The sequence below is a fragment of the Sparus aurata genome, chromosome 11 (assembly GCF_900880675.1).
Source record: "Sparus aurata chromosome 11, fSpaAur1.1, whole genome shotgun sequence".
In the NCBI taxonomy this organism is placed as follows: Eukaryota; Metazoa; Chordata; class Actinopteri; order Spariformes; family Sparidae; genus Sparus; species Sparus aurata.
The window spans coordinates 17,222,082-17,241,224 of NC_044197.1; the positions used below are offsets into that span (position 1 = coordinate 17,222,082).

General features: G+C 38.9%; 2 protein-coding genes across 5 annotated transcripts; both read right to left on the bottom strand.

The window, feature by feature from the left end:
- Positions 1 to 2: 2 nt before the first annotated feature.
- samd13 (sterile alpha motif domain containing 13) lies at positions 3 to 3,574 on the bottom strand. Its single transcript, XM_030432521.1, has 5 exons — positions 3,362 to 3,574; positions 2,877 to 2,984; positions 1,224 to 1,266; positions 1,019 to 1,130; positions 3 to 925 (listed from the first exon to the last, which is right to left on the bottom strand). Exons 2-5 carry the CDS (start codon positions 2,902 to 2,904, stop codon positions 782 to 784), a joined length of 327 nt encoding a protein of 108 aa, XP_030288381.1. The 5' UTR covers positions 2,905 to 2,984; positions 3,362 to 3,574; the 3' UTR covers positions 3 to 781.
- Positions 3,575 to 3,694: 120 nt separating this feature from the next.
- prkacba (protein kinase, cAMP-dependent, catalytic, beta a) lies at positions 3,695 to 17,867 on the bottom strand. 4 transcript variants are annotated; one of them, XM_030432516.1, is made up of 11 exons: positions 17,523 to 17,867; positions 14,149 to 14,157; positions 13,392 to 13,453; positions 12,917 to 13,045; positions 10,353 to 10,451; positions 10,018 to 10,100; positions 8,803 to 8,929; positions 8,438 to 8,533; positions 8,127 to 8,249; positions 7,791 to 7,955; positions 3,695 to 7,020 (listed from the first exon to the last, which is right to left on the bottom strand). In XM_030432516.1, exons 1-11 carry the CDS (start codon positions 17,566 to 17,568, stop codon positions 6,895 to 6,897), a joined length of 1,065 nt encoding a protein of 354 aa, XP_030288376.1. In that variant the 5' UTR covers positions 17,569 to 17,867; the 3' UTR covers positions 3,695 to 6,894. The 4 variants fall into 4 exon arrangements, with proteins under 4 accessions (XP_030288376.1, XP_030288373.1, XP_030288377.1 ...); XM_030432513.1 differs by lacking the exon at positions 17,523 to 17,867 and adding an exon at positions 15,165 to 15,853; XM_030432517.1 differs by lacking the exon at positions 14,149 to 14,157.
- Between the last annotated feature and the right edge of the window lie 1,276 nt (positions 17,868 to 19,143).

Below are 19,143 nucleotides of genomic sequence, written 5' to 3' on the forward strand. Positions count from 1 at the left end.
TGTTGTTCTTTGGTGAGAAAAGAGCACCATTTATTGCAAATCTTTGATTCAGATATTCAAACTCCAGTGTTATGTTGCACACGTACGTTGGTCATACACACTTCAACATGGTTGTCTTTAAGACAATGCTGAAAGCACCACAGGTAGGAACATAATAAGAATATATACACATAAATAATTTAATATCAAGAGCTTTGAGCCTAGATAATTGCAGGAACAAAGAGGCTTTTGATTGACTTCTTGTGACTGGGAAAACAAAATGCTTCATTGTTACATGCCAAGGACGACTCGGGGATTCAGCTGCGCGTAGTGGAGCATAAAAACTGATTTTAGGGCAAAATATGATGCAGCAGAAAAATGTTCTGCTTGTATCAAAGTTTTCAGGTACAATAGGACATACAGTTTTCAACTTTATATCATCTTATATACAAATACTTTTTTTTTTTTTTAAACCAACATAGGTTAATTCACATTGTACACACGCACACACACAAAATCATGGTGTCCTCAAATTTCCTTCTTTTAAATAAAACACACACACACAACAAAAAATAAAAATACATTTCTCAAGCAGCAGAAACAAGAATGGCTGAAAGGGTAAACAGCTGAGTGGACTCCATGTGCAACCCATTTTTGGGGCTCACGCTTATAAAAACATACAGCATTCAAATCCCGTTAAGGTGCCACTGTGGCCAGAGGAGTCTTTATGAAGTGACGGCTAACCTGGGGTCACCTGACACGATGATTGTCACTGAGGTGGGTGCACTGACGGCCTGCGGTGCTATGAGGCATTGGTCTTCAGGTGCTGAGTTTGCAGTGGCTTCACGTGATACTCGTAGATTTTTAGTGCAGGGCCGAGCTTTATCGACAGCCCTGTCAGGACGTCGTTACGCGTCATAAGGAGCAGGGACTTGCCATCGATTTCCTGTCAGGTGGAGAGAAAAATATTTTATTTTAACCCCCATGTAGCTTGTTTTTATCACGCAACAGGTATTCCAAGTAAAGGGAGCACTCTGACCTGATCCTGGAAAGCCGTGGCTTGCTCCTCAAACCCTGTTGCTTTGAAGTAATTGACGACATCGGCAACCCCCCAGCTGGCAGGATCCGGCAGCTGACCGTTCTCCACTGGGCTGTGGGGTCACAGTGAATGGTTTAACGTGCGCTCAACTGTAACAGCTGTTCAACAACAATAAACAATGTCTTACACTAATTAGAGGTGATACCTTTTGGTGTCAACAGAGCCATTTGCCTTGTCTTCCATGCTGGCTGTAAATAAACAAAGCAACTATATAAATAGAGTATTAATCATCAAAATGAGCATTACAACATGCAGTAACTTCAACTATCAACTTTTTTTTTGTTTTCAAACATCTGACAAGCGAACCCTAACGCTAACCCACAACTACATGAAAAAAGGGGTGTGTTTTGTTTACAGATCAATCAACCAGTTTCACAAAAAAGCAATAAATTATAACAAATTACTATAAGCCACAACTTTACATTAACATTAAATACACTGTATATGCTAAATTAGCAGTGGTAGTTTCAGTAAAATATTCAAAATCAGTACTAGGGCTGCAACTAATGACTATTTTCATTGTCAATTAATCTTTCCATCAGTTATTTGGTCTGTAAAATAAAAATTATATTTGTGAAAAAACAAGGTCCACTGTCAAAAGAGATTCAGTTTACCATCATACAGACATATAGAAACCAGAAAATATCCACATTAGCTCGGAGAAGCTGTAATCAGAAAACTTCTACTCACGCAGATTAATCGACTACCAAATAGCCGTTTCATTTGACAACAGAAAACCAATTGCTTGGTCTTACCAACTCTAAACAATATATACTCCTCATATTGTGGACATTTTAACATTCCACCCACTTCATTCTTTTTCATTCATTTTAAACACTGTGCAGCTTTTTTTTTTCTTTTTTTTTTTTTTGCTGAGATACATTGACATTGACACATTCTTTCCATGTAATTCTTTTTATTTTATAATGGATAGCTTGACTTTTGCATTTCCTGCTTTTAACTTACTTACATTTTTTTTTTTTTTTTACACCTTAACACCAATGCTAATCACTTGAATGTGAAAATCTTCTTCTCAATATTAATCTTGAATCAGGATAGGGTATCCTGGTTCAAGATTATCTCTTTTACAAACGGAGCAAATTCAAGCTTCGGATGTTTTGAGCATCATGTTATACATCTTTACCTGTTATTCAGTCTAGGGGTAGAAGGATTATCTACCCTGGCTGATTGTCGGTGCCAATATTCAGCATTTTCTGATGATCTGCATCTGTGATTTTTCTATCAGGTCACTGATAGAGCAAATTAGGTTAAAAAGGTGCCATTGGGGCTCTGATGCAACATCCTCCCACCCACAACACTATCTGATTGGCAACATGTCACAATGAATCGCCTTTAAACACTGAATAATCAGCATCTGTATCAAATAAATGCAGTGGAGAGGAAGTATACATAAGAGCACTTGAGAAAATTGAACTCAGGTCTTTTCTATTAGTGGTTTTTGACATGTTGATACAAAGAGTTTAATTTTAGCTGCAATTAAATATCGGCCTTAACTATCAGTTTTCAGTCTCCTTGATTTCTAATAATCCGTATCGGCCCTGACGAGGCCACATCTGGTTTCTTGATAAAACCATTTTAAAACTATAACAGTTTGTTCATCTGGATGATGAGTAGTTGTGTGACTTTTAAACAGTGGTCATAAAACATGAAATCGTGATTATCCTATCAAAAGCTTTCAAGCAGCACACAAAGAAACTTCTTTCAAGCAGACAGTGCTGCTACGTTTGACTGCCTGTGTTTTCACTGAGCCCATGAAACATTAATTTTATTCTCTTACAATCAGTAACGCTGCAGGGAGTTTTCATCAGATGTCTTCTCTCGGAGAGCTCAGTGTGTTGGCAGCTCGAACACCATCATTGTTTTCTCTTTCGCGGTCTGGCATTCACTGGGGTAGACAGTAGTAAAAAGAACAGGTGATAAAACAGAGAAAGGGGACATTCACAAGCCAAACATCGCTAAAGAGCAGAGCTAACGTTAGTAACGTTACTGTGTCAATAAGTGACATCGGGGAGCTGCGGTGTGAAAATGTCGACCTAAAACTCGCGTTAGCTGGAATGATAACAGCAGAACGACGTTCACACCGAATGGAAATTGTTTAATTGCCACACAAAATAATGAAATTGGAAATAGCGACTGACTCCAGCACAGTACAGAAATAACGTTATGCTGTGTCGGTAGCTTAATACGAAATAGCGATTAAATATTAGCTAACAGGGGTAACGTTAGTTAGCTCGGTTTGCTAATGCAAAATTGAACAGTTACCTTATTTTAGATGATTCCTGCTTGACAACAACAGTTCGTCCGAGATAGACACGTACTTTGGACTAGAATACAGCTGTCTAATAGCAGCGAGGTTTTACAAATAAACAAAAGGCGATAATTGATTGATAAAATCAAGATTTAATCAAGTAAAGCCAACTAGCCCCTCTTCATCCGTTTAGCTTCCTTCGCCCACATGACAGCAGAGACTCATGGGAAGTGGAGTTCTTTTTTTCCGCAGTTTGTAGTTCAACACCAGCAGCCACCAAAATACAAAACAAAACAAAACAAAACACATACAGTGATACCTCTCTTCACACAGGACAGCAACAGTTCTAGTTTTTAATAAAAAGAATTTATTATAGTGACATATCCTTTGTTACATAAAATCTGCTACAGCAAAGTATATTCCCCTTGCAAACACAAGTAAATATGGGTGGGAAAAAAAAACAAAAAACGTGTCAGCCTTCTAAATGATGTGCAAAATGTCCCACAAACTAAATACAGACACATTTCAGAGTATTGATCCCATACTGGCATGTGTGACTAGCTACGAAGAACTCAAACTGATTTCCTTCAGGCAGGAGTGTGAGGTGACTCAGGGAAAAGTGCCATCAATTACATCAAATATGACAAACATTATTACACACATGAGGGAAAATGACACATGAGAAGAGCTGTGGATTTCCTACACACGTTCTGGGAAAGTTTTACACACAGGCAGTTTGGATTGAATCATGCTGAATTCCCAGGTGTAGCTTTCAAAGTTGATCCAAATTAAAAAAAAAACATGTACTCTACCGATTTTGCAATTATATTCTGTCCCCCCCCCCTTCAAACTACAGAAGTAATGTTGGATCCCAGTTTATCAAATTATTGAAAAATTAAAAGAAAAGGAAAAAATAAGTTAGATTAAAAGGCATCAATGTGTGCTAACTGTGATTAATATGTCTATTTCTATATATGATTTAGTTTTCAATAAGGGCAAGTCTTTCTTAAAAAAAAAGTACAAATAAATAATCCAATATATTCACCGTCTATAACACTTTTGTGAATAAAACAGTTGGAGTCTCCTTATATATAGTGACAACTATGCAGGTTTAAACATTAAAACTTTTAATTTATTAGACATCTCTAATATAAATAAAATACCATCAGAAACATTTGTGCCTTTTGAAATAAAATCAGGGCTAAATAAAATGTCAACATGTGCTAAATATATGAAAAAAAAGAAGGAAGAAAAACGTTAAATTCAGGCATAGCCAATATCCATATACAGTACATCAGTACCTTGAAATAAAAAAAAAGCATTCAGCCCCCAAAGCTGTTTCACATTTGGTTGTCTAAGATTGTTGAACTTCATTAAATTGCATTTTTCCTCATCTACAAACACTTGAGCACCATGTCAAATAATGAGCAAAACTTTGGAAGAGACTGTCAACAAACGCATTATTGTATCCATAAGATGTGAAACGCAGAAGATTGTTTTCCCCACAACCCTGAGTGTCCGACCTGCAGAAAGGACCTCAAGCTCTGACCTCTGTGAGGATGGCAGAGAAAACTTCCCCTGTTGGGAATCAAAAGGACCACAGACGCAGGAACAAGACATCTCTAAATTCAACAATGGACACCCTGGCCTAGTGGATCCTATGATCACCTGTTAAATACACATGTCAGCCTGCTACGCGGGTGAGGACTTTTCAGAATTCAAGGGAAATTAATGGTGCCTGGTATAGAAAAAATCCTCATAAAACTAACATATCTCTTGGGGGGAGAAGTATATATTAAATATGTGTAGACAATAACTTAACAGGAAAGGTTAACAATGAAACAAAATGTTCTTCAAAGTCAGACTCTTGACCTTATTCCCTTTAAAAATCTGTAACAAGACTGCAACATTTTAGTCTGTGAACGTTCTCTAACTGACCTGACTCAGCCTGAGCAATTTTGCGAGGAAGAACGAGCAAATATTGCTCCATCACAGTGTATAAATTGATTAAAAAAACATGATGCAAAGAGACTACGAGCTATAATTGAGGTAAGTATATGCTTCAACCAAGATGAATGAATACTTTTAAGGTTATGATATTTCAGTTTTCTGTTATTATCTAAGGTGAATGATTTAATTTTGCTCTCATGGGATTTTTGCAGAGGAATATGTCACTCACTCACTCACTCTTAAAAACTGCTAATCCATCAATATCCCAGGTTATGAAACAATTTAAAAAGGTAACAAAACCAAACAACGACAGAAAATGATGGGAACACTTTCAGGGAACTATTAGCTTGATGTGACACTGCTGTACAAACATAACAAACATGCTAAATTAAAAATGAAAATAAATCAAATATGGCAGTTAACACAATGACTTCCAAGTGCTCTGCTGAAGCACAACTAGCATTTAAAAACAAAACTCAAAAAAGCAATCCCAAATGGACAAAATATGTCTGTGCGACCAACACTGCTGTGCATCCAATAACAATCTGACCTTTCCCGCTGTTGAAAAAAAAAATGTCTATGCAAATCATACATTTTTGCATGTACCAAAGACAGATAACCTGTTAAGTCCTGTGGAGTGCCAAACTTCAATTTCCCTTCTTGTGAGACAGAGTTGTACCTGAAAAATATATTATCTCATTCCATTCATTTAATACCAAAACTAATCTGAGGTAAAAGGAAATGTCCCGTGACTGGATATGGATAAAACAATGCTACAATTGATGAGTTAATACAGCACTGACAAGTTTCTGCTTCATTATAACGCTTGTCACTGTTGATCAACCTCCTCAAGAATTAAATGTCTGAGCACTAAATCTCAGAAACATCCAGAAGTTGTCAGTTTTCCTTCACTAAACACGAGTTTCTTTGAATTTTGGTCATGCTCTAATAACACAAAAGTGTTGAAAGTCTTTTGTCTCATATATGTATATTCCTATATGCACAAATACACGGTTCTAGGTCTTAAGGACACCAGAATGATGAATAATGGTTAATGTGAAAGTGTTCATGATAAATGAATAATTAACTGAACCCCAAAACACAGTCAGGCATGTAACAGATGACAGATACCTGGAAATTCAAAACAAATCAAAATCCCTTCTTTTTCCCCAAAGCTTAAATCACAATATGTGCAACCCCAGCGAATACAATCAATCACTCTTTGTGCCACTTGAAAATGGGCAAGAATATTAATTTTCATTTTGCTTTTTCAAATAATTATTTGAGAAGGAAGGCTTTTTCAGAGGTGGCAAACATAAAACAAAGAAAAAGAAAACAAAAGGAAAAAGACAAAAGATGAAAACGTGGTCTAGTATTTTTGTGTTGCAGCACAGGGGGTGTCTGCATAATGTGCCTGTGTATAGGTTAGTGCTAACTGCACGCAGGATCATGGCAAGAAGGACCTCATTCAGCTGTGTGGAATGAAGGAACGAGGCATTTGTTTTGAACACGTGACGGCCTCTGTTCCACCTTAACCCTCAGGAGAGTGCAAATATCCCAAAACACGTGAGCCCTGATGGGATTCTTGGCCCACTCACTAGAACTCAGCAAACTCTTTTGCACACTTTTCTGTTTGTGAGACATGGATGTCCTCCTCTTCGTAGTCGTCAAAGTTGCTTGTGTCTCCTGGTCCTCTGCACTTTGGCAAGAAGGGCGCTTCAACCTAAGGACAAAGAAGAAAATAGGTTTTAGATTTTTAATCAAATAAATCAGGCAAGGACATATTATACATATTATTTATATTGTTCCAACTCAAATGATTTTGACAGCAAGGAATTTTCTTAGTCCCTTTTTGTTCATAGAAAATGACACAGAAGAAATCTTTAATGTAATGTAAATTCTAATTTCCAAGATAGCTCCACAATATTCCAGCCAGCTTTTGAGGGAGAGAGTCAGGTGCAGAGCCAAAGGAATGATCACCCACAATCACGTCGGATTCTGCTCTCATTTGGAGCCATTTACTGACTGTAGGAGAGCTCAGCGATTACTTTTCAGCCTTCGGGATTCAATAAGTGGCTTTATTTTGGCAACAACAATTTGTGCTGTGACCTCCATTGTTGGGTGTTTATCTAGTGTAACGGTGACTGCTGAGTGAAGCTGGAGGGGGAATGTACTTTACTTCCTGAGGTTACTTTACAGAGAAAAGAGGGGGGAAAGAATAGAGAGAACCACAGTCTCTGGTGAGTACCGAGTTAAGTCAGAGGTTGAACTGGATTCAAACACACAGTCAGTGCATGCTGTTGCTTGTTAGCTTGCATTTTACTACATATTGTATTGTATTGTATCTGCATATTTATACTACATTTGAGGTTTAGATTTTAAAAAAAAAAAAAACAGCTTTATCTGACTTGTTTATGCATAAGAACCAAATGAGGCACAGCACAAGATGTGTGATAGGGAGTTCTGGATTCAAAAACACTTTATTAAACCTACCTTTCTCTCGTATATGGCAATCCAGTCTGTTGTGGAGAACCACTTGTGATTTTTTATGTCATTCACACCATTCTTCAGGTTGCCAAATCTCTTTGTCAGGTCTACCTGGAGCAGGTTTCTTAGCAGATCCTTCAGGTCAGAGCTAAAGTGAGACGGAAATCGTACCTACAAGAGTGAGAAAAGTGGAGGGCAATGGATTATATCAAGCCATGTGTCATTTATACTTACTTTAATTGAATAAGCTTAAGGGAGATAAGACACTAGAGAAACAAAGCCAAATTGATGCAGGTGGTTGAAAAACAAGCATAAATATTTTGATGAAGACTTTGCCCATACCTTGCCAGACACAATCTTTTCGTAGATCTGGATAGGCTGGTCAGCAAAAAAGGGAGGGTAACCAGCAGCCATTTCATAGATAAGGACTCCAAGTGCCCACCAGTCCACAGCTTTGTTGTAGCCCTGGAGGAATCAGAATCAGAATCAGAATTAGAATAAAATAGCCAGAGACCCTGGAGACTCTGAAAGCAGAAAAATAAAAAGGAGTAAGCGATGACACCGGTTAAATCACGTCACAGGTAAAGTAATCAGTGTTTTTTTAACTGCACTATCATGTGCATGTGGGCTATGTTGGGGTATAAATGACTGACCTTGCTGAGGATGATCTCTGGAGCGAGGTACTCAGGAGTTCCACACAATGTCCAGGTCCTTCCTTTTACTCTTTTGGCAAAGCCAAAGTCTGTGACCTGAAGAAAGACCAAATGGAGTGTGATGAGGGATGCAAGCATGTAGGGGCAAAGTACGGTAAGTATGAACTACACTTCAGAACTATGAACAGAAGCCTACGTTTGTTTGTCAGGTTTTTTATCATCATCTAACTTGAGGTCAAACTTAATGAATGTATTAATTTGCCATTCTTGGCTGTTGCCAACAGAGAAACAAATAGTTTACAGACTTACTGATAGCTGACACTTGTCCAATGTATTTACTTCTCTTATATTAAAAAGTTACACACCTGGATATACCCATGTTGATCTATGAGCAGGTTTTCAGGCTTCAGGTCTCTGTAGATGAGGTCCAAGGAGTGAAGGTACTCAAAGGTGAGTATTATCTGAGCTGCATAAAATCTTGCATGGTGTTCACTGAAAGAAGGGAGGGTGAACAGTCAGACACTGGTGACTATTCTCAACTCTCTTCTGAGTGAGGGAGCTAATTCAATCATTCAGTGTATGTCCACCTTCAAATTATTCTTTTCTCAAGCTATTTCATCAGTGACGGCAAAAAGTGGAAACTTTGTGGAGTCCAGTGTTGGGTAACGTTACTTTTAAAAGTAACTTGTTACGTTACTGCATTATCTACTGAGAAAAGTAACGCGTTAGAGTACTTTAGCGTTACCAAAAATCATGGTAATACCCCTTTGTGACTAACTGCGCACGTCGGTTAAATTTTCCAGACGGCACGTAGCCAACAGTACCATCATTTTGTAGCCTTCTTTACGGCCCACAATTGGTCACTCTGCAGCCTTATAATAGGAATGGCGGAATATGACATTTACAGCTGTTTATTTTTGCTAACAATCTGACAGTGAATTGAGCAGAAGTATACAGTAATAGGCACAGAGATTTCAAAGAACACAATACGACACGGCCCTTTATAGCCCAGTTTATGATGCAGCTGACAAGCACTTATCCTCCAGGCACAACTTGCATTTCACTGTGATGTTGTTCTTGTCCTTTTTTCGCCCCAAAATTCAAAACAATGGGAATATAGGAATATAAGTCAAATGCTATACTCTCTGCAATCTCGCTTCACTGAATTAGCTAGCAATGCATGCGCACTGACACAACTGTAAGTTTACCTTCCACTGGCACGCAGCCGCCTGCTGAGCAGCAGGAGAGAAACAGAAAAAGTGCAAATGCTTCAGGGATTTTCTTCTATTTTTGTGGCGACAAAGGGAAAGGAACAGACAGCCCATTTTTTTCAAGTAATGATTAATTTTTAAAAAAACGAATTGAAAAATGAATTACCTGAATAGCAGAACTAACGCATCACGTTACTTGTCACAACAAAACAGCAATCAGAGTACTCTAACGGATTACTTTGTAACGTGTTACCCCCAACACTGGTGGACACTTTACCCAGTGATAAGTGACTGACACAGCACTATAAATAATTTTTTTTTTTTTTTTAAATACTTAAAACAAAATGATAAATTCTTTGTTAATTATACCTGAACCTTCCAATACGTCTGAGGTGTGAGAACATCTCTCCACCGGGAACGTACTCCATCACCATGTAGAGGTTTGAGTTGTCCTGTAAAAAAAACAAATGCAGCTGATTGCATCTATTCATAGATGTCACGTTTATGACGATCTTCATGTTGGGAGTAATAAAACCACGATCTGATTAAATGTTGGTATATTATGGGTGTGTCTCCTCCGTTGAGGTTGCTTGCTGGTTATTCTGAGACGTACTGTAATAGGTGAACACAAAAGGCCTGCTAGGTTAGCAACAGGATGTTGTAACCATGTAGTTTAGTTGTAAGCGTTGGATGTCAGCATGTACCTTGAAAGAGTACTCCAATCTGACGAGGAAGGGGAAGGAGACGGCCTGCAGTATTCTCTTCTCGTTAAGTGTGTGTTCTATCTGCTTCAATTTCACCACCTGAAAGAAACAAGGCAAAATAAGTATTAGGCCTATATTCAGAAGAGGATGTCGTTGATATTTGCATGTTATATCATTTTAAAATTCCAAAATATATGCATAAAGTAAGCACAAACTGTTGGGTCACCGTTAGATTTTGTTCTGTTGTTGACGTTTTGTGGTAGCTGTTTGTTTTATGTTTATTTTTGGTGCTGTGGGTGTGTGATCATTGTGATTTCTTCTGTTTACAGTATCATGTGTAGAGTAAACCAAGTTTCTGATCTTCTTGTTTGGCTTGTATTGTGGTTTCTTGTCAGATTGATGCTATGCCATTTCATACAGTTGTCTTTTTGTTTTTGTTCTCATCATAGAAAGCCACAGGAAGACTTGTTTACCTTTTTAAACTGCGTCTGTCCTATTATCCAATCAGCTACTGACTTCCATTCATTTCAGTATGGTGTGATCAATATGGTGTTAGCGTGTGGCTCCAGAGGAAGTTGCATGTAATTTGATAAATTGCCTGCGGTAATGTCACTCAGTGACTAGGATGCATTGTGGGTAATGTAGGCACTAGGTTTCGAAAAGCAGTCCCTGGTCTGCATTGCACTAAAACACAATGATCAAAATGGATACAGAAGAGATATCACCTTTTTTAATTCAGACATTGTCCATCTTTTTTTAGATCCTGGAACCTACATTACCCACAATGCAACTAAGCCACTGAATGACTTGACTGGAGGGAATTTATCAGATTAAAGGCAGCTTCCTCTGGAGCCACAAAAGGTTTTATACTACTCTTTTTAAGCATGAAGTTATAATTGTGATTGTAATTGTAAGACCTGTAAACACATTTTAATGTGTTAAACTGGTGCAATAATCCTTTACAGCAACAATAATCCTTTACAGTTACAAAACTGTAACTTTCTGGAGAAAATCAGTTCTCCATAAGATAATACTGATGCAAAACATCAATATTTGAAAACCTGAGAATAACACTCAAGAATCAACTACAGTGCCTATTAAAAGGTATTTGACCCCTTAAACGTTTTCCCCTTTTATTGCATATATAAATGGAATCATAGTTAGTATAATTTGTCTTCTTTCACAAAAATGTACAAAGAAAAATAAAAGTGAAAACTGATTTTTATAAAGTAATGTCAACTAATTGAAAATATAGTTATAAAAAAATGTTCATGTGTCTATTCCCTGACTTATACTTTTTACTAACCATTTTCACAGAGTTGCTCGAGTGTTTATTTGTCCTTGTGGCTTAATTGTAGCTACGAACACTGATTAACCAGTGACTGGACCTTCAGACACAGGTGTCTCTATACTACAATCACTTGAGACACATTTACTGAACTCAGGCGATTTCCATTTCAATAATTGTGAGACTACTTGCACCAACTGGCTGGACCTCTGTTGATATAGGTCAGTCAATTAAAAGGAGGCGAATACTTACACAATCCCTTATTTTATAGAGTACATTTTTAAATAATTGACATTACTTTGTAGAAAGCTGTTTTTCATTTTGACATTTAGGAATTTATTTGTCATGATTCCATTTATTAATGCAATAAAAGGGGAAAAAATTAAGGGGGTGAATATTTTCTATAAGCAGCGCATCTTTCTTGGGGAAAGTAACATTTTGTTGCTTTAAAACTCAAAATAAGATAAGATTTCAAAAGCCTGCCTGTCTGGTGCATTTATGAGTTGGTGGTAATCTTGGACGTATGATACTTGAGAGTGAGGTGTTCAACAGCACTGCAAGCAGGAGCTATATTATATGAAAATCTAAGTCTGAAGATCTAAATAAGTAAACACATGCACCGTGGAAATGAAAGCCCCGTCTTGCAGGATACTTTAAAAAGACTAGTGTTCACTGGCTGGGTCTTTAGTCTAAGATGCCAGAGATTCAACAAGTGTGTCAGCACACTAGACTGTCTGAATCCAATAAGTTTAACTGCATTGCCACACAATGATAGTAACACCTGGCAATGACATTTACTGTGAATAACCTACTGTATCTCACAAAAATGTCAAGTCTCTGCAGGTTTATTTTCATACTGTACTGAAATATCTCAATGGAAAACAATGGCTACTGTAAGACAGTAGCCATTCACAAATCGTTCTGACCCCAGTTGTCTGGCAGTACAGCTAAAACAGAAAGTCAGACAGGTTTACGTCTGCTACCAAAAGTGTGAAATTCAAGGGAACAGCTAGACGCCGAGGACGTGCTCACCTCCTCCCACAACTCTCACATCAGTATTTAGAGAACAAAACTCTCATGTGAAGCCTCTCTGAGGTTTTCGATGATAACGTGCCGACAGCGCATGAAAGGAAACTTTCCATTTCCTTTTATGAGATGTGCTGCATTTATGTAGTTACAGCATTTGTCAAGCATGCGGCAGACTGCTTTTCACATAATAATCAAGATTTACAACACAAGTTCTTATGAGATATTTTCTTTAAAACCACATGCTTACTTTCTGTTTGTCCAAGATCTTCATGGCGTAGAACTGGTTCGATTCTTTATGTTTGACGAGCATAACTCGGCCGAATGAGCCAGTGCCCAGAGTCTTGAACCTATCGAAGTCATCCAGGCCTGTTGTGCTCTGAGGAAACACATTATCAGTGGAAGTGAGACAGTAAACTGAGGACTGAAAATGCTCAAGTTCTATTTGTATGTTTGGGTTGATTGTAGTTCTTTTAAATGCCACGTGAAGGACAAATACATAAGCTAGATGGAGATGTTTCTACAACTAACTGACGCAATATGATTATCACACAACTAACTGACACAATACGATTATGCAACATATAACAGTGAACGTCCAAGTCAACAAGATATGAGCCAGGAAGTGGCTTGGCGATATCATACAAAATGTGTAATCATTCTGCATCATGAAATAACCGATGAGTGCAGAGTGTAAAGGGAAATTTGAATAAAGAACAACTTACCTGTGGTGGACACTCCCATTTTCTTAAAAAATCTTCTTTGGCTTTAGCTAAGAACTCTTTCACTACAAAGAGAGACAAAAGTGTGATTTAACTATGAGCATTTTGGTGCCCTCACAAGGTCGGGTAACACGTTGAGGGAACTAAGAAACTGGGGCAGTTTAACGTGTTCAGGAAAGTAAACAAAGGCAGTTCACATGTTGAGGGAAATGCATTAAGGTCAGGCAAATGTCAAGTACTGGGGATGCAGGACTATACTGGACAAAACAGCAAAGAATACCGCCTAAAAACAACTCAAAACCACACGTCTAAGCAGGAAATTCTAATTAATAAAGTGATGCAAAGAGCTCTTGTGGACTTTACAGAATCGGCCAATTCAAACACAAGCTATTCTGCATCCCTTTCAGGAGTAAGTGGGAGTAAAAAGGGGAGAGGCAGATAAAAAAAGACAAAATGCAGAACATAAGTGAGACTAGAGTGCAGGCATTAGAAAAGACAGTGCATTGTGAAAGTCACAGCAGACATGAGATGTCCAAAGTCACAGAGTGATGGCAAGTATCTAATGTCTGGTTGGTAGTGTACTTTGTAAGCAGATTTAAATGCATACCTGGCATTAAAGTACTGCTATATGTGTGGAAGCTGTGTTGTTAACGGACTATGGGAATATTAGATATTATATAATGCAAGCCTTGTAGGCCTAAACTGCAGAATAAACTTTATCTCTGTGACTTTGGATGGCTCATGGAAAATATGAGCATACCAAAAGTCTCTACAGTTCACCAAGGGTTTGCAGGAACATTCACCCACATGGATGGAAATGATGGAGAAGAGAAAGAGAGGAAGAAACATTTATGAAGTGCGTAAAACATTTGAGATTCACGTGGATTTAAATGCAACACACAACAAAATGACACTGAAGAGGACGACATAAGGATTCCTAAAACCTGACATAAGTTACTCTACACTAAAAGACAAAACTGTTTTAGTTGGAGGACTTTTTTTTTGTCTTACATTATCTCTGAAAAGCTAAAACAAATAGTAATTAAATAATATGCAAGTCAGTTCTTTACGATTTAACAAAATTGTTATAATTTTTTTTGTCTTGATTGGTTTCAATTCTGCACAATTGTTAATATTAAATATTCATAACCAACTCTCTCTCTCCATCTCTCTTTCTATCATTCTTTCTTACCAGTATTGGAGGAGGCTTTCACTGTCCTACACTGAATAAAATGATGTTAAACTACAAACATCTGTTACAAAAGATATAAAACAACAGTGATTGAAAAGACATTGTAAAAAGCACACATAACAAGACATTTCAGACTGGAAAAACAGTACACAAAAATGAAAGGAAGACAGCGTTATTAAGATGAAGTAAACGACTGAAACACAATAAATGGTCTGTTCTAAGAAGTGTTATGCCTAAATTGCTTTCACTGATGTCTCTGGTGGATCAAGAATGTGTGCAATTACAGCAACCTGATGAGGAAGGTAAAGAGAAACCTTAAACGAGTAAGACCTTGAAACCGGGGCTGCTACCTGACAAACCAAAGATGGCCAATTGAACAACCATGCAACATGAAGAAAATCCCTAATCAAACTTAAACCCATTAGTAGACAATTTAAAGAACACCACTTGCTTTATACTATATGCTACATCTACATCAGTTTTGCTGCGAACAACAAGTAAACAAAAGCGGTGACACATCCCGCTCAGAGCAGCGGAGGGTCGCCGACACACTTTAAGTTTAAAAAGCAAAATGTCACACTTACTAAGTTTATCCCACATGATGGTGAACTCAGAGATGCGAGGCACCTCACTCTCTTGTCCTTTCTGGTCCTGGCTATTCTTACGATATTTTTGGAAAATACGGCTGGCGAAGGAACCCTGAGCCATTTTGACACAGTGAGACGTACAGGCTCAGACGCAAAAGCAACCGTTTCAGACCAAAGACCAATGAGACATACTAACTTCCTGTATGCAGCCAAAGTGCACTGCAATGCTTGGCTAACCACATGAAGTTAAGCTTCCTGTTCAAGTGCTCTGCTTCAGTTTCAACGGCATGTCTATTTTTTTCTCTGTGGTGGCATCGTTGAAAACACTTATTGGTCTCCCATGCAAATGGTGACAACGTTTTGACAAAGGTGAGCAAAGTCAGCAAAGCACACACATAGGCCAGCCTCATAATGTTATGTCAAAAACAAGGCACAGCTGTGGTGCATTCAGAGAGCTGATAAGGAAACTGTAGGCCTGTCACACCCATTGACTGACTTAGAGGGGGAAGTTATCTCCAGGTTATCGTGCTCTCTGGTGGTGAAGTTTCATAATGCAGCTTCCTTCTGGGCATAAAGTTAAGAAATGACCCTCATGCTTCATGTGGTGTTGGAGAAATGTGGTTTTGGAGTCGCGCCATATATATTAAGGATAAGTTCACCCCAAAATGAAAAATTCAGTCAATATCTACTCACACTCGTGCCTAAGGACAGTCAGGTGAAGTTTTCATAGTAGACAAAACATTTCTGGAGGTTCACAGGAAAAGAGCGTTGCAGCACTTTCCAAAACTGAACTAAAGCAGATGGGGACTCGTTTTAAAATGTAAAATAAAAAAATCTAAAAATAGCTCCATGCAGCTTGTCCGACGTAATCCACGTTTCCAGATGCCCAGAGATCCCAAGTTAACATGAAACAGTTGCTATTTACACCCTTTTGTTAATCCAATCCATCTTCACTGTAACCGCTAAACTAAAAGCATTAGCATGCTTGTCAAAGGTGGAAAATATGGTGCGTTCATATACATTTGGGATCCAACGCCTACCGCAGAGTTGGATTACAGCTTGAGTCCTTCCCCAATCTACTTCAGTTGCTTGGGAGAATTCTGCATCGCTGTTTTGCTGTGAAGCTCCAGAAATGTTTTGTGGACTACAAAACTTCACCTGACCTTCCAGCTGCATACGGGTGTTTAGATAATGCCTGATTTTTTTTTTTTTTTTGGGTAAACATCTCCGCTAAATACCTACTTTTGTAAACATCTACATGACATAAATGTTTACAATGTGTTCTTGTAGCTCTCTGTTCACATCACAGTGTTATAGTATACAACCCTCAGCCCCCTCCCTGCAGAAAACTACAGGTGGCTTAAGTCACAACAAGGCGGCAGACTGTATGGGACTACTGCCAATCAGAAAGCAGGTCAAGATAAGTGCTCCCCAGAGAGACTGACTTCTAGGCATGGTACGGTTTAGTGGATTACCTCGATCATTAATGACAAATGCACCCTGAACACAACAAAGTGCCCTCTGGCTACTCCTCTCAAGTGATCGATGGAGCAGTTAATATTGCAGAATTGCTATCATTCAACAGATTAGACAAAAGAAGGCAGCTGCTTTCGATTCATGTTATAGCATCAACACAACAGGTGAATGTCACTGTAAGCGCAGGCATAACATGTCGATTTACAGTAAATTTGTTGACAGCTGACTTGAAGAGCCATTTAGTAGATCTCCTTTAGAAAACAAAACAGCAACACTATAAAGCAAGACATATGTTTATTCCAATCTTTAGCCTGCTTCGACCACATCAAGCAGTTTTTTGCTCAACTTGTCTGTTATCATGTACCTGTTGTTAGCAGTGACTAGGCCTTGTACTGCAGCTGTACTTCAAACCAATGTTTGCCGATGTTATCTGGCCCCAGCAGGCAGCTGACATTTGTTAGCTCTCTAAAAATTAAACATGTCGCATTGATAACTTCAGTTTAACGTTACAGAACGCTTTCGTTTCATTGAGCCGAGGATGCTGCTGTGGGGAAACCTTCAACGTGAAGGTGAGGACCTCAACTGCTGCCATTTGCTCGTATTTCGCTTTCAATAATTAGCTAGCTGCATCATCTGTGACTCCATACCCAAGTGAGACAGGCAAACAGAAATTGTCAGGAGGCAGCAAGCACACCTTGTAAACCCCTACCAAAGATGGTTCTTCTCTGCAACCCTCATCCCTGTACTGTCTGCCAACACTGGACAACAACTGCTAAAGGCTTACTTCATCCACTGACTTCATTATAAGCAAGCTCAGGCTAGAACAATAGCTAACGTTACACGGCTAATAGGCTAGCCGGATGGTTTTCAGGTGCTCACCGCTTTCTTGCTCATTGCCTTTCTTGGCAGTTGCTGCGTTTCCCATCGTAGGAAGACAGGGCGATGCACAGCTGGCTCGGAGCGATGATGGTGGCGGTTAGCTAACAGGGTCCTCCGTTAGCTAGCTAACAAATTTCAGCTTGTGCTAGCTGCTTGGCTAACAACAACATCAATGTCTTCTCTTCGTGGACAGAACCTCGACGTGCTCGGCTAACCGCCCTGTTGATCTTTATTTACAATGTCCTTTGTCGTTCAAGTATGCCTCCGCTGGAATGAAAACATGATCCAGACTTTTCACCTCTGCCTGCTGTCGTTTTGTGGTGCGTTCAGATCATGTGGGAATACCCAGAGAAGTTAAATGTGCGTTCAAATGCCAGTCGGAAATCATAGAATTTCAATTTTTCTTTATTTTCTTTGGTAAACGTTTTTTATTTATTGTTGATAACTAACTAACTAATATTTTTATATCTGTTTTTTCTTTATTTTCATGACTATTTATATTGAAGATTCTCACGGAAGGCATCAAAATTATGAATGAACACATATGGAATTATGTAGTAAGCAAAAAAGTGTGAAATAACTGAAAACATGTTTTATATTTTAGATTCTTCAAAACAGCCACCCTTTGCTTTGATTACTGCTTTGCACACTCTTGGCATTCTCTCAATGAGCTTCATGAGGTAGTCACCTGAGATGGTTTTCCAACAGTCTTTAATGAGTCCCCAGAGATGCTGAGCACTTGTTGGCCATTTTGCCTTCACTCTGTGGTCCATCTCATCCCAAACCATCTCGATTGGGTTTAGGTCAGGTGACTAAACTAAACCGAGGCCAGGTCATCTAGTGCAGCACTCCATCACTCTCCTTCCTGGTCAAATAGCCTTTACACAGCCTGGAGGTGTGCTTGGGGTCATTGTCCCGTTGAAAAATAAATGAAGGTTCAACTGAACGCAAACCGGATGGGATGGCATGTCTCTGCAGGATGCTGTGGTAGCCATGCTGGTTCAGTGTGCCTTCAACTTTGAATAAATCCCAGACAGTGTCACCAGCAAAGCAGCCCCACACCATCACACCCCCTCCTCCATGCTTCACTGTGGTAACCATGCATGTAGAGACCATCCGTTCACCTTTTCTGCGTTACACAAAGACATGGCTTGGAGTGAAACCAAAGATCTCAAATTTTGACTAATCAGATCAAAGCACAGATTTCCATTGGTCTAATGTCCATCTCTTATGTTTCTTGGCCCAAACAGATCTCCTCTGCTTGTTGCTTTTCTTTAGTAGCCTAGTGTTTTTTTAGCAGCTATTTGACCATAAAGGCCTGATTTGCGCAGTCTCCTCTAAACAGGTGATGTAGAGATGTGTCTGCTACGAGAACTCTGTATGGCATTCATCTGGGCTCTAATCTGAGGTGCTGTTAACTTGCGATTTCTGAGGCTGGTGACTCAGATGAACCTCAGCAGCAGAGGTGACTCTTGGTCTTCCTTTCCTAGGGCGGTCCTCATGTGAGCCAGTTTCATCATAGCGCTTGATGGTTTTTGCGACTGCACTTGGGGACACATTCAAAGTTTTTGCAATTTTCCGTACTGACTGACCTTCAGTTCTTAAAGTGATGATGGACTTT

What these genes read in the sequence shown, in the direction of transcription:
- prkacba (XM_030432513.1), bottom strand. Translation starts at nt 15,288, where the DNA reads ATGGCTCAGGGTTCCTTCGCCAGCCGTATTTTCCAAAAATATCGTAAG. An exon ending in AATGGGAGTGTCCACCACAG is followed by an intron (nt 13,046 to 13,391) that starts GTAAGTTGTTCT and finishes GTGTTTCCTCAG; the next exon opens with AGCACAACAGGCCTGGATGA. An exon ending in AGATCTTGGACAAACAGAAA is followed by an intron (nt 10,452 to 12,916) that starts GTAAGCATGTGG and finishes TGTTTCTTTCAG; the next exon opens with GTGGTGAAATTGAAGCAGAT.
- samd13 (XM_030432521.1), bottom strand. Translation starts at nt 2,904, where the DNA reads ATGAAAACTCCCTGCAGCGTTACTGATT. An exon ending in GGCTCTGTTGACACCAAAAG is followed by an intron (nt 1,131 to 1,223) that starts GTATCACCTCTA and finishes GTGACCCCACAG; the next exon opens with CCCAGTGGAGAACGGTCAGC. An exon ending in CCACGGCTTTCCAGGATCAG is followed by an intron (nt 926 to 1,018) that starts GTCAGAGTGCTC and finishes TCCACCTGACAG; the next exon opens with GAAATCGATGGCAAGTCCCT.